Source organism: Salminus brasiliensis, chromosome 25 (genome assembly GCF_030463535.1).
Source record: "Salminus brasiliensis chromosome 25, fSalBra1.hap2, whole genome shotgun sequence".
In the NCBI taxonomy this organism is placed as follows: Eukaryota; Metazoa; Chordata; class Actinopteri; order Characiformes; family Bryconidae; genus Salminus; species Salminus brasiliensis.
In genome coordinates this window covers 24,938,701-24,951,811 of record NC_132902.1, presented here as the reverse complement: position 1 = coordinate 24,951,811, position 13,111 = coordinate 24,938,701, and the positions used below count along the sequence as shown (strand labels likewise).

General features: G+C 46.4%; 1 protein-coding gene across 1 annotated transcript in view; it reads left to right on the top strand.

Moving 5' to 3' along the window:
• acsf3 (acyl-CoA synthetase family member 3) overlaps nucleotides 1–13,111 on the top strand; it is a 73,504-nt gene that overhangs the window by 11,359 nt on the left and 49,034 nt on the right. Inside the window, exons 3-5 of the mRNA XM_072671385.1 lie at nucleotides 1,940–2,095; nucleotides 5,840–5,994; nucleotides 9,247–9,392. Coding sequence (XP_072527486.1) covers nucleotides 1,940–2,095; nucleotides 5,840–5,994; nucleotides 9,247–9,392 — 457 coding nt within the window. The remainder of the gene's footprint in view (nucleotides 1–1,939; nucleotides 2,096–5,839; nucleotides 5,995–9,246; nucleotides 9,393–13,111) is intronic.

The window sequence follows — 13,111 nt, the reverse complement described above, 5'->3', positions numbered from 1 at the left end:
GAAGCTGAAACTGGGAAAAGCTTCAGGACCTGATGGGATCAGCACAAGGGTACTGAAGGTCTGTGCTACCCAGTTATGTGGGATCCTACAGCACCTCTTCAACCTGAGCCTCAAACAGGAGAAGGTGCCAGTGCTGTGGAAAACATCATGCCTGGTTCCTGTTCCAAAGAAGTCTACCACCTCCTCCTTGAACGACTATAGACCTGTGGCCCTCACATCACACGTCATGAAGGTCCTGGAAAGGATTATGTTGACACACCTCAGTCCTCAGGTCAGCCCTTTCCTGGACCCCCTCCAGTTCGCTTACCAGCAACAGGTCGGAGTGGATGATGCTATCATCTATCTACTGCAGAAGGTGCACGCCCATCTGGACCACAACAACTCCTCAGTGAGAATCACTTTCTTTGATTTCTCAAGTGCATTCAACACCATCCAACCTCTGATGCTGGGGGGAAAGATGGACAGAATGCAGGTGGACAGGTCCACTGTTGCCTGGGTCATGGACTACCTGTCTGACAGACCCCAGTATGTGCAGCTGGGATCCAACCGGTCTGAGTGCTTGGTCAGCAGCACTGGAGCACCACAGGGAACTGTTCTCTCTCCCTTCCTCTTTACCCTGTACACCACTGACTTCCAGTACAGGTCAGAACTCTGCCACCTTCAGAAATTCTCTGATGACTCTGTGGTAGTCGGATGCATCAGGGATGATGAGGATGGAGAATACAGGGACCTGGTTAACAGCTTTGTCATGTGGAGTGAGAGGAATCACCTGATTCTCAATGTGGCCAAGACCAAGGAAATGGTGGTGGACTTCAGGAGGAAGAGGACCATGACCGGTCCCATTACCATCACGGGTCAGGATGTGGAGCGGGTAGACACCTATAAATACCTGGGTGTCCTCCTGGACAGCAAACTGGACTGGAAGGCCAACACAGAGGCTGTGTACAGGAAGGGGATGAGCAGACTCTACTTTCTGAGGAAGCTCAGGTCCTTTAATGTGTGCAGCAATATGCTGGAGACCTTCTACCAGTCTGTTGTTGCTAGTGCTGTCTTTTTTGCTGCAATCTGCTGGGGAGGCAGCATCAGGAGTGGAGATGCCAGAAAGCTCAACAAACTGATCAGGAAAGCTGGATCAGTCCTGGGCTGCTCTCTGGAAGGCTTTGAGGTGGTTGTAGAAAGGAGGACTCTGAGCAAACTCACTGCCATTCTGGAGAACACTTCCCACCCCCTCCATGATCTACTGGTCAAGCAGCGGAGCACTTTCAGTAACAGGCTCCTTCAGCTCCGCAGCAGTAAGGAACGGTACAGGAGATCGTTTCTCCCAACAGCGATCTCGCTGTACAACGCCTCGTCACTGTGCCGGGACATTATTGTGCACTGAGTGTACTAATAGAACAGTCCCGCTGTTTCTCAATCGGACACTTTTTCTGTTCATCAGTATGTACTGCCACACAGCTCTGTCATCTGCACTGCCACTTTAAACTCTATACTGTAATGATACCCCAGGATGCCTTACATCACTACATTATATTAATGTAGTTACTGTTACTGCACTGTTACATTACACATAATTCATTCTGTATATTACATTATATTAATGTAATTATTACTGCACTACAATCACTTTTACACTTTTACGCTTTTATGCCTCTATCATGCTGCTCTCTTGTTTGATTTTGCTGCTGTAAAAACTGACTTTCCCTGTGGGATAAATAAAGTGATCTATCTATCTATCTATCTATCTATGAGCATGAAGGAGAACCACTGAGGAGAACCAAGACTCAAAAGTTGCACCTCACTAAGAGCATGAAGAAGAGACGCAGAGAGAAAGTGAGATGGAAAAGGAGAACCTTACTGAGAGCAGGAGGAGAATACAGGTGAAGAATGTTCTCGTTTGAGAAGTAAATAAACAGAAACTGCTCTAATTCCTCTCTTTCAGGTCCAGGGTCTGGTGAGTGAGTGGGGCTGGAGCAGAGATGATGTCATACTGCACACCCTTCCCCTCCATCATGTGCACGGCATTGTGAATAAGCTCCTGTGCCCGCTGTGGGTGGGGGCCACCTGCACCATGCTCCCTGAGTTTGATGCTCAGAAGGTAAAGTACACCCTCCTGCCTGCCTGCTGACCAAACCACCTGACCGTGTGCGAACCACCTGACCGTATACGCTGCGGTTCAAAAGTTTGGAGTCACAAATATGCACTTGCATATATATATATATATATATATATATACACACACACACACACACACAGGTATACTTCACTTTAACACTTTTAAGTATACTACACACTACATACTCACTCAAAGTAGTTAGTAAAAGTAATTAGTACACAATTGGGACGCACCCGTAGCGTTAAAGCAGCATTATGTGAGAATTTCGTCATTTTTGCACCTGGGCTCCCCTTACAGGTGTGAGGTGTAATTATCTTTACTCTGCTCCATATAAATATATAAATCAAGCGTTGAGCGCACCCTCATGAACAGCTGTACACGTGCATTTCTGGACAAGCTGAAGGATCTGAAGGTGGAGCAGCATGAGGGCTGAGGCGGTAGAGTAATACTACAGGATTTTACACTAATATGACTCTATGGGTTACGCAGTGTTACACAGCAGCAGTTCTGGAGAGAGGTTCTCCTCCTGCAGCTCCACCACCAAACCTCCATAGTACAGTAGCAGCAGCGTTCCGGCCCGGAGTGGGAATGACGGAGACGCCGTTCTCCCTGTTACAGTCAGTGCAGGAGCATCAGCAGGATCCTGAAGCTGCTGGTTTAAGGTAGAACTGATACATAATGCTGCTTTAACACTGATTCAACAGCCAAGTGTTTGCTGAGTTACTCCGGGCTCCACTGGTTCAGGACAGCGCAGCTGCCTCCACGGGACAGCACTGAAGGTGTGTGTGGGAGGTGGTGTGTGTTCAACCTTATCGGGTAGTTGTCAGAAGGCTGCGCTAATTGTAGCCACGTCGCTGTGCTGCCACTGCTGTGGGCGTCAATACTAGCGGCCAGGAGCTGACAGGCCAAGGGTGTGTGTGTGTGTGTGTGTGTGTGTGTGTGTGTGTGTGTGTTTGAGAAAGTAAAAGAAAGAGAGAGAGAGAGAGAGAGAGAGAGAGAGAGAGAGAGAGAGAGCCAAGAAAGAGACTAGACTGTCACGCTAAGTGTTGCAGTGTGTGTGATGGATTGCCTTGTGTGGCTTTGTATCTGACCACGCCAGCTCCGGGTAACGGCCTCAGAAGCGGATCAATCGATGGGCTGACATTGAAGAATGATGCCGCGGCTGTGTAAAGAGGGGGGTCCGCAGAGGAGGGGGGGGGCAAAAAAGCAAGGGGGGCTTTAAGGTCCTGGAGATTTTAATGGGTGTCAAGGTGCTGAGTGACAGCGAAGGGCTGGGGAGGACAACAGCAGTCAAAACAACAACAAAACAACAACGACGACGAGGAGAAACGTCCATTTTCCTCAGCTGATACGACCTTGGATCCTCAAGTTTTCCGTCTTCGTCAGATCAGAGCGGCCTTTTTTCTTTTCTCTCTCTCTCTCCACTTTTCTTGCTTTCTGTCTTCATTATTTACAACACGGGGTTCAGGAATTTTTAATGAAGCGGAAAATCGATAGGTGCCACGCTGTTGTTCTCTGAGCTGTTTGAGCGATGGTGGCATAGTTTTCGTTTCCTGTTGAAGTGGAAAATGTACAGAGATCCCGGAGCGTGAACTCGCTTATTTACACTTGAATAAAGGAGCCAATAATTAAAAGTAGGATAGTGTTAATTTTCTTACAGTTAGGAAGGAAATAATCTACACAGCGACTGAGCACCAAGACCGAGGGTATGTGTGTGTGTGTGTGTGTGTGTGTGTGTGTGTGTGTGTGTTAAGATGCAGTTCCTGCTCGGCCTATGCTCACCTAAACACATCTAAACGACTCCTTATGAAAGTAAAGATCACCCTGGTTATGATTAGAATGTGGACCTGGTTATTAAATCTCCCTAACATTGAGAGAAATGAGCGTTCAGATCATTCTGAGATGAGATGGGGAGTCTGAGAGGGAGGGAGATGGGGAGAGGGATGGGGAGTCTGAGAGGGAGAGAGATGGGGAGTCTGAGAGGGAGGGAGATGGGGAGAGGGAGAGAGATGGGGAGTCTGGGAGGGAGATGGGGAGAGGGAGAGAGATGGGGAGTCTGAGAGGGAGGGAGATGGGGAGAGGGAGAGAGATGGGGAGTCTGAGAGGGGGAGAGATGGGGAGTCTAAGAGGGAGAAGTCTGAGTGGGGAGAGGAATGGGGAGTCTGAGAGGGAGAGGGAGAAGTCTGAGAGGGAGAGGGAGAAGTCTGAGGGGGAGAGAGATGGGGAGTCTGAGGGGGAGAGAGATGGGGAGTCTGAGGGGGAGAGGGATGGGGAGTCTGAGGGGGAGAGGGATGGGGAGTCTGAGAGGGAGAAGTCTGAGGGGGAGAGGGATGGGGAGTCTGAGGGGGGGATGCATGGGGAGTCTGAAAGGAAGACGTCTGAGAGGGGGAGGGATAGGGAGTCTGAGCGGGAGATAGATGGGGAGTCTGAGAGGAATGGGGAGTCTGAGAGGGAGAGGGATGGGGAGTCTGAGAGGGAGAAGTCTGTGGGGGAGAGGGATGGGAAGTCTAAGAAGGAGAGAGATGGGGAGTCTGAGAGGGAGAAGTCTGTGGGGGAGAGGGATGGGAAGTCTAAGAAGGAGAGAGATGGGGAGTCTGAGAGGGAGAAGTCTGTGGGGGAGAGGGATGGGGAGTCTGAGAGGGAGAGAGATGGGGAGTCTGAGGGGGAGGAGTCTGAGAGGGAGAGAGATGGGGAGTCTGAGAGGGAGAAGTCTGTGGGGGAGAGGGATGGGGAGTCTGAGAGATTATATAGTTTAGAGTTTATAAGTATAATAAACACATAACCGTATATATTTCTTTTTCATCTCTCATGTGCTTTGGTTTGTGTTCGTGTGCACACATTTGCCCTTGGGTGTGTGTGTGTGTGTGTGTGTGTGTGTGTGTGTGTGTGTGGAAAGAGGGCGAGACAGAGGGAGGCTGATAAGAGGAGAGAAGCAGTGAAGCAGGAAATAATGAAATAGAGAAAGAGGCGGGGGGGGGGGGGGGGGTGAGAGATGGGGAGAGAAAATGAGCAGGGTGGATGGGGGTCTCCCAGGGGGACGGAGTGAAGGAGAATCTGTCGTTCACCTTCAATTAATTCACACTTTTCTCTCCCTCAGTGTTCTGGAGGTGCAGCCAGCCGTGCTACCGCCTCTGTGACTGACTGCTCAGTGTGTGTGTGTGTGTGTGTGTGTGTGTGTGTGTGTGAGAGAGACATAGACAGAGTGACTATGTGAGTTATTAAGTTTACACACGCCTCCTAATCGATGTCTGACTGTTAATTGTTACAGTAGCCCAGTATTGTGTTTATTGTACACTATGTCCAAATGTTTGTGGACACCCCTTCTGATGAATGCGTTCCACTACTTTAAGTTGCACCCATTGCTGACAGAGAGAGACACAGCCTGTCTAGTCCCTGTAGAGACGTATTGCCAATAGAATAGGACTCTGTGGAGCAGTTGATGATAAAGTGGGGTGGTGATCATCATCATTATCATCCAACATCCTGACCTCACTAACACTCTTGTTGCAGAATGCAATCAAATCCTCACAGCAATTCTCCTCCAAAATCTAGTAGAAATCCTTTTTCTCTGGACAGTGGAGACAGTTACTTCAACAAAAACAGGAGAAACTCTTTAGAAACAGTTATTGAACATGTCCAAATACTTTTGTCCCTATAGTGCATGCACATAATTGCCAGATAACCGAACTTTTAGGTGTCTGAGACGTGTCTCTCTGTCTCTCTCAGGTGTGGGAGGGGTTGCTGAGTTCTGAAGCTCCGACCGTCTCCGTGTTTATGGCGGTTCCCACAATCTACTCTAAACTGATCCAGCACTACGAGCAGCACTTCACCCAGACGCACGTCCAGGACTTCATCAGGGCTGCGTGTAAAGAGAGGATCAGGTACACCCTCAGTCTCAGACACACTCAGTATTGTTACCCTGTTCACACTCTTTACATGCTGTCTCGAGGAACCTCCTCATATTCAGTTTAGTTCAGATGTATTTCTATAGTGCTTTTCTTAAGGATCCGGGTCCGAGCCTCTTTTGCGCAAGACAGCAGTGCCAGGAAAAACTCGGATCTAGACTCAAAAGGGGAACACATCCTCCTCTGGTCAACAGCTGTTGAATATTACATTGGTTAATGTGTGTAAATGTAGTATAATCTGATAGTGACTAGGTGGACCAGGAATGCTGACTTTCTGGAGATGCAGTTAGCCTAGAGGTTAAAGGGTCAGAAGATCTATTTACATTTTGCATTTATATTTAATGCATTTAGCAGACACTCTTCTCCAGAGCGACTTACAAAAGTGCTTTGCTATTTACCCAAGAAAAACCTCAGCTAGTTTTAATAGACTAAAATTCAAAGATACCTCTAATCTTAGACTAAACACAAGTCAGTAAGGAGACCATAATACTCTTCTCTTCACCTGAGTACTCTCAGAAGAGGAGGGTCTTCAGTCTGGGTTTGAGGACAGTGAGTGTTGGACTCTGCTGTTCGGACACCCAGGGGAAGTTCGTTCCACCACTTCGGTGCAGGACAGAAAAAAGAGCCGTACTTGAAGCTGGAATGGCTCTTGGTGCAGATCGGCTTTTGACCAATGCCATCAAGTACTGGTGGAGGGGCTGGCTGGTCCAGTCTCTGCTTTGTAGGCCAGAGTCAGGGGGTTGAATCTGATGACCTGGGCAGCAGCTACAGGAAGCTACAGTGAAGAGAGAACGCAGCAGAGAAGTGACATGGCTGAATTTAGGAAAGTTGAAGACGACCCGTCTGTCTTGTTGCAACTTCCTAGATCATAAAAGTCCTAAAGATTGACCATCTTTTTGAAGACTGCACACTTGTTGCCCCTCCCTAAAGCTGAAAAACAACTATAAAGCTGTGTACTGAGACACAATCCTTGGGAAGAACCTGGGGAAGCTTGGAGCTGAGCCGAGCTAAGAGCTCCTGCAATGACGAATTAACGATCCTTAGGTCTGCACCCCAGTCTCTAGCTCACTTTCTTCTTCTCTGCATGGAAATACAAGTATACAGTACACTGGATAGCACAATAAGAAGCACAGCAGGAACAAACCAACAGAAAAACACAATATGGTGACCTCAAGCCATGCAAGGTGAAAATGTGAGGGAATGGTGAAAGTCAATGCAGGTAAACAGTCGTAAGCACAGCTGTGCAGTGAGGTGAGGATGAATCAGTGCGAGGACCCAGAGCAGGACCAGGGTAGTGGAGAGCCAGGTCTGAAACAGGGCATGTCAATACATGAGAGAGAGAGAGATTTACAATATAAGGGTCTTTTTTTTTTTTTTTGGTGGTGGTGGGGGGGGGGGGTTTACAGCGGGACAGGATACAAAGGGTAGGCACCAACACCCAACCACAAATGGACTCATGTCACCGGTGAGCAGACAGCAGGGGGCAGCTCAGCACATGGGGGAGCAGAAAATTAAGAAGGCTCATGTCTCAAGCAGGGATTTCTTTCAGGGTTCGGCTTTATTCGAACTCTTTACACCAGCATCAATATAAACAAATATTATTTTATTCCTGTAGCAGAGATGCATAGTCCTGGTCAGCTTGCTGTTAACACCCGTTTCAGGCATTGTGAAAGCTCTTAAATAAACAGGTGCTCTAATCTCTGGCTTTTGAAAGTTTTCGGCAGGGTAAAGCACCACCTCTGAGCATGATTCGGCCCGATGTTGCTCCCGGTCTAGTGATTTCTGCGGACATGAACGTCAGTTGTGCTTCCTTGGCTGAGCATGCTGCCATAGCGTTGTGGATATATTTATAGGTAAAGCTGACTTACTGCCGTACTTGATGGCAATGGTCAAAAGCCGATCTGCAGCCCTTTGAGCTTCAAGTACGGCTCGGCTCGACCCGCCATCCCTCAAAATCCACGGAAGACGAGCATCCAGACTTTTTTCTGTCCTGAACCCAAAGTGGTGGAACGAGCTTTTCCTGGGTGTCCGAACAGCAGAGTCCAACGCTCGCTGTCCTCAAACCCAGACTGAAGACCCTCCTCTTCTGAGAGGACTTGGACAAATAGCAGAGTGGTCTCCTTACTGACTTGTGAATCTTTGAATTTTAGCCTATTTAAACTAGCTGAGGTTCTTCTTGGGTAAATAGCAAAACACTTTGGTAAGTCGCTCTGGAGAAGAGCTCTGCTAAATGCCTTAAATGTAAATGTAAATGTTATTAAATCAGCAGCTGGAGTATTTCCATAGGCTAAACGCACCATATGAGCAAATGCTTCCAGCAGACGGCTAGGCGGGATATTTGGATAGCCGAAATGACTGTATCAGGGGGTACAGATAAGGTCATTGAGGTGATTCGGTTGTTTTTAAAATGATTTTATTATTATTTGATTCCCCATTTACACTCAAACAGGTCATAACAGTAAGCTGAATTGTATAATGCATCCGAGAAAACAGAATTATCATGAAAAACACACAAAAAAAACATAGGTCTGTACTAAGTAGCATGTATTCGCAGAACACCGGTGTTCACTTGAAAATTGGGAACCCTCTGCCCTTCGAATTAGAGCTGGACAATATGACTATTTTATCGCATCGTGATACATTTTGTGATAAATATCATGGATATTGTCAATGCTTTTAAAAGCACTGCATGTTTTATTACAAATAGTGCAATCAGTCTTATTTAATTCTTTAAATTTAATTTACATGACAAATTATTGTGATAAATATCGTATAAAAAAATGTCTTTAAATATTGTGATTTTTCCAAAATTTTCCATATCGCCCGGCTCTACTTCGAATTGCTTGGCTCCATTCAGATCTTAGCTTGTGCTTGGTCGGAAATCTATAAAAAATCAGGCACGGCTGTTTTTGTTTAGAGGTTTGGCACCGAGGAACACAGCAAGACTCCTAACAGCTGGATTTGTTTAGATCCTGTTTTGGTCTGCTGTTGTACAATGAATTCATGCAGATTATGAGAACTATCAGCAATACACAGGATGAAGACGATCCATCATCTCAGTCATATCACAACATTGTCCATCTATTTATTTATTATTAATTAATTTATTTAATTTCCATTATTTATACCACTATGTCAAACACTGCTCTGCTCTACACGCTATACTGCCAGTGTTCCTGACAGATGACCGTTGATCAGTCTCAGCGCTCAGTTCTCTTTTCCACCCAGGCTGATGGTGTCCGGCTCGGCTGCTCTTCCTCAGCCGGTTCTGGAGCGCTGGAAAGAAATCACAGGTCACATGCTGCTGGAGCGCTACGGCATGACTGAGATCGGCATGGCGCTGTCAAACCCGCTTAATGGACCCCGCATACCTGGTACTGCTTACGTTACAGAACCTCCTTGACCTAATGACTGAGTTACTGTTGCTTTAAAGGAGTGAGGATTAAATAAATGCATGATGATTTGGTAAATTCATATATTCAAGAATTTTTAACTTGAATGCACTGAAATACAGCAGAATTATATTCGAATGCAGTCAGCTGGTGAAATTTCCTCCCTCCTAGATCTTCCTCCATCAGCTGTGAGTGGTGTTATTATTGAACAGTGGAAGAGTTTAGGAGGAACAGCTCACAGAGAGCAGCTCAGCCACCGAGTGTCTGTCAGACCACGTAAAGTTACAGAGCGGGCTTTACATCACAGAGCTCAATGCCAAGCGTTGGATGGAGTGGTGTAAAGCACACCATCTCTATATGGTAGACTAATCTGGATGGACGAGTCTGGATTTGGCAAATGCCAGGAGCACATTAATTGACTGGCTGCATTGTTTGGTCGAGGAGGGATATTGCTATGGGGTTGTTTTTCAGGGGTTGGCCTATAGGCCCCTTAGTTCCAGTGAGGGGAAGTCTTACCTAAGGTATTTGGGACACTTTCAGCTGTTTGAGGAAGACTCTTTTTGTTCCAGCATGACTGACTGTGCCCCATAAAAGCCTGTTTAGGAGACTTTGGTCTGGAAGAACCTACAGAACCCTGATCTCAACCAAATCCAACACCTTTGGGATGAACTAGACTAGAGATTGTGAGCCAGGCCCTCACGTCTAACGTCTCCAACATCTTGTAGAGAGCCATCCCACAAGGGTGGAAGCTGTTAGAGCTGCACAGGGTGGGGGCGGGAGGAGGTAGGTAGGTCAACTCCATATTAATTCCTGTGGAGTTAAATGACTTAGAATGGGATGTCATAAAAGCTTCTTTAGGTATAATGTGTAGGTGTCCCAATACTTTTGTCCATGTAGTCTTACTGCTTTACAGTTTAAAAGGGTTAACAAAGGCAGCAACAGTAGTGTGTTTAGGTGTGACCTGCTTTTATCAGAAAGTGAAGGAGCTCCGGTGGTGTTACTGATATAGGTTAGCTTTAACCTATTTAAAATCAGGAAGGCGGCACGGCCTGAACGAACCGCTCGAGGATTAATTAGCTTCAGCTTTCAGTTTCCAGCCTGCACCACACCACCAACCATCACCACCACCACCACCACACCCCCCACCCCACACACACGCTTTGAAGCTCATCCAGAAGAAACACAAACAAAACAACGACGACGACAAACAACAAAACCAGCCCGCGATGGATGCGCTTAGCGGCTTTGATAGCGGCGAACGCAGAACAAGCAGGAGCAGACAGCTCTGGCTTGATCTACGTCACCGTGGGGACCTCGGGTACCCCGCTCGCCTTTGGGACAGGTCTCTGTTAAGGCAGTTGTCATGTCTGTGCAAGAGTCAAGCGTTCTTCAGATCACAGGACTGTTTGTACGGCACCAAAAGACAACAGCGAGGAAAAAAGTCAGACAAAGAACTTCAAAACAGAAGCTCGACGAACGACGGCAAAGCAGAACGTGCAATTAATCCTACAGGAGTTGTTGTTGTTGTTGTTGTTGTTGTTGTTTCTGTAAACCGTGCGCGGTTGTCAACAAACTCATATGAGGGAACCTCATTATTACTGCAGCCTCAAACTATCAAGAATGGTTCCAACTGAGCTTACGCCAACTATTGTTCATACAGGAGAAAGGAGAGTGTGCTGTCCAAGGTGCTGCAGAACTTCTGCACCTGCACCATTGACCGTATCCTCATGAGGAACATCATGGTGTGGTTCGGGACGGCACAGAGCAGGATAGCCAGGCTCTCCAGAGGGTGGTGCGATCAGTTGAGCGCAATCAGTGGAGCTCATGTTCCAGACCGAGCTTCCTGACCTGCTGGACCAAGGCTTGGTCAGGACCTCAACCATCCCAACAATGGACTCTCCTCTCCTCTGTTGTAGTCAGGGAAGCAGAGACGATGAGGAGGAGCTTCGTCCAGCAGCTTGGCCTTGACCCCATGTACATACGTCTACACATGTCCAAATGTTTGTGGACACCCATTCTGAGTAATGCATTCAGCTACTTTACGTTGCACTGAGGTCTAGTCCCTGAAGAGAAGTACTGCCAAGACAATAGGACTATCTGGAACCTGCTGAACCTATTGGCACCATGCTGCCTCATGCTAGGCCTGGGCTAGAGGGGTATGAAGCCCCCCAGCCTTGAGCTGTGTGTTGAGCTGTGGATGGATGAGTTGGAAAGTTGGGGATGAGGTCACCATGCTGACCTCACTAATGCACTTGTGGCTGAATGCAATCAATTCCTCCTGGACAGTAGAGATAGGCAGACCCAGTTTATTTGTCCATATTGCGTGTGTGTGAGTGTAAATATATAGCCATAACATTAAAACCATAAAAAAAAATTATTATGTAGGCTTGACTCGTGCCACCAAAACCGCTCTCACCCTTCTAGCTCGGCAATAAAGGAATTTTGGGGTTTGTTGTGATGGGGAGTGAGATGGGTTTTATCTTCTCATCATAGCTGAGAGTCTGTGGGTGAGGGAGCGTCAGCCATAAGCCCAAAACCAACAGACCGCCACAGAGAAAAACAAAGATAAGAACAGAAGAGAATGGAGAAAACAATTAAGGGAGAGGTTTAAGGGACTTTAATGGACTTCAGACTGGACTTTAGCGAGCTTTAGACAGGAGAGCATATCATTCTTTCTATTCTATTATTTAATAGAAGTGTAATATAATTAAAACTGCTCGGGCAGCTGGACGGAAACACTGCTTTAAGCATTTGGATTCACTTAATAAACGTTCACTCTTGGATAAACGTGACAAAGGTGATGAAGGTGATGAAGGTGAAAGAAGAACTACATAAGCAAAAACTGAACTCATTGTTTTTGTGATCTATATCCATCCTTTCTCACTGACCACAGCAATTTAGGCCCACCCATTCATGTTGTCTACAGCAGCTTAGCTCCACCCAGTCCATGCTCTCTACTGTAGTTTAGCTCCACCCATTTAAAATTGCCTACATCATCTTAGCTCCACCCAGTCCATGCTCTCTACAGTAGTTTAGCTCCGCCCATTTCACGTTGCCTACAGCAGTTTAGCCTGACACTGAGAACAGGTCTTTATTGGTTCTTTTTTAAAAAAAAAAAAGAACCCTTTTTGAAACTGAGAACCCGACTTTATGGGTTCTTCTTTAAAATTAGAACCCCTCATGACACTGAGAACAGGTCTTTATTGGTTCTTAAAAAAAAAAAAAAAGAACCCTTTTTAAAACTGAGAACCGGCCTTTATTGGTTCTTCTTTAAATAGGAACCCCTTATGACACTGAGAACCGGCCTTTATTGGTTCTTCTTTAAATAGGAACCCCTTATGGCACTGAGAACCGGCCTTTATTGGTTCTTCTTTAAATAGGAACCCTTTATGACACTGGGAACAGGTGTTTATTGGTTCTTTAAAAAAAAAAAAAGAACCCTTTTTGAAACTGAGAACCCGACTTTATGGGTTCCTCTTTAAATAAGAACCCTCTATGGCACTGAGAACCGGCCTTTATTGGTTCTTCTTTAAAATTAGAACCCCTCATAACTGGAACTGGTCTTTATTGGTTTTGTTTTAAAAGAGAACCCTTTATAACACTGAGAATAAACCTTTATTGGTTCTTCTTTAAATAAGAACCCCTAATGACACGGAGAACCAGCATTTATTAGTAATCTTTAAATAAGAACCCTTGATGAC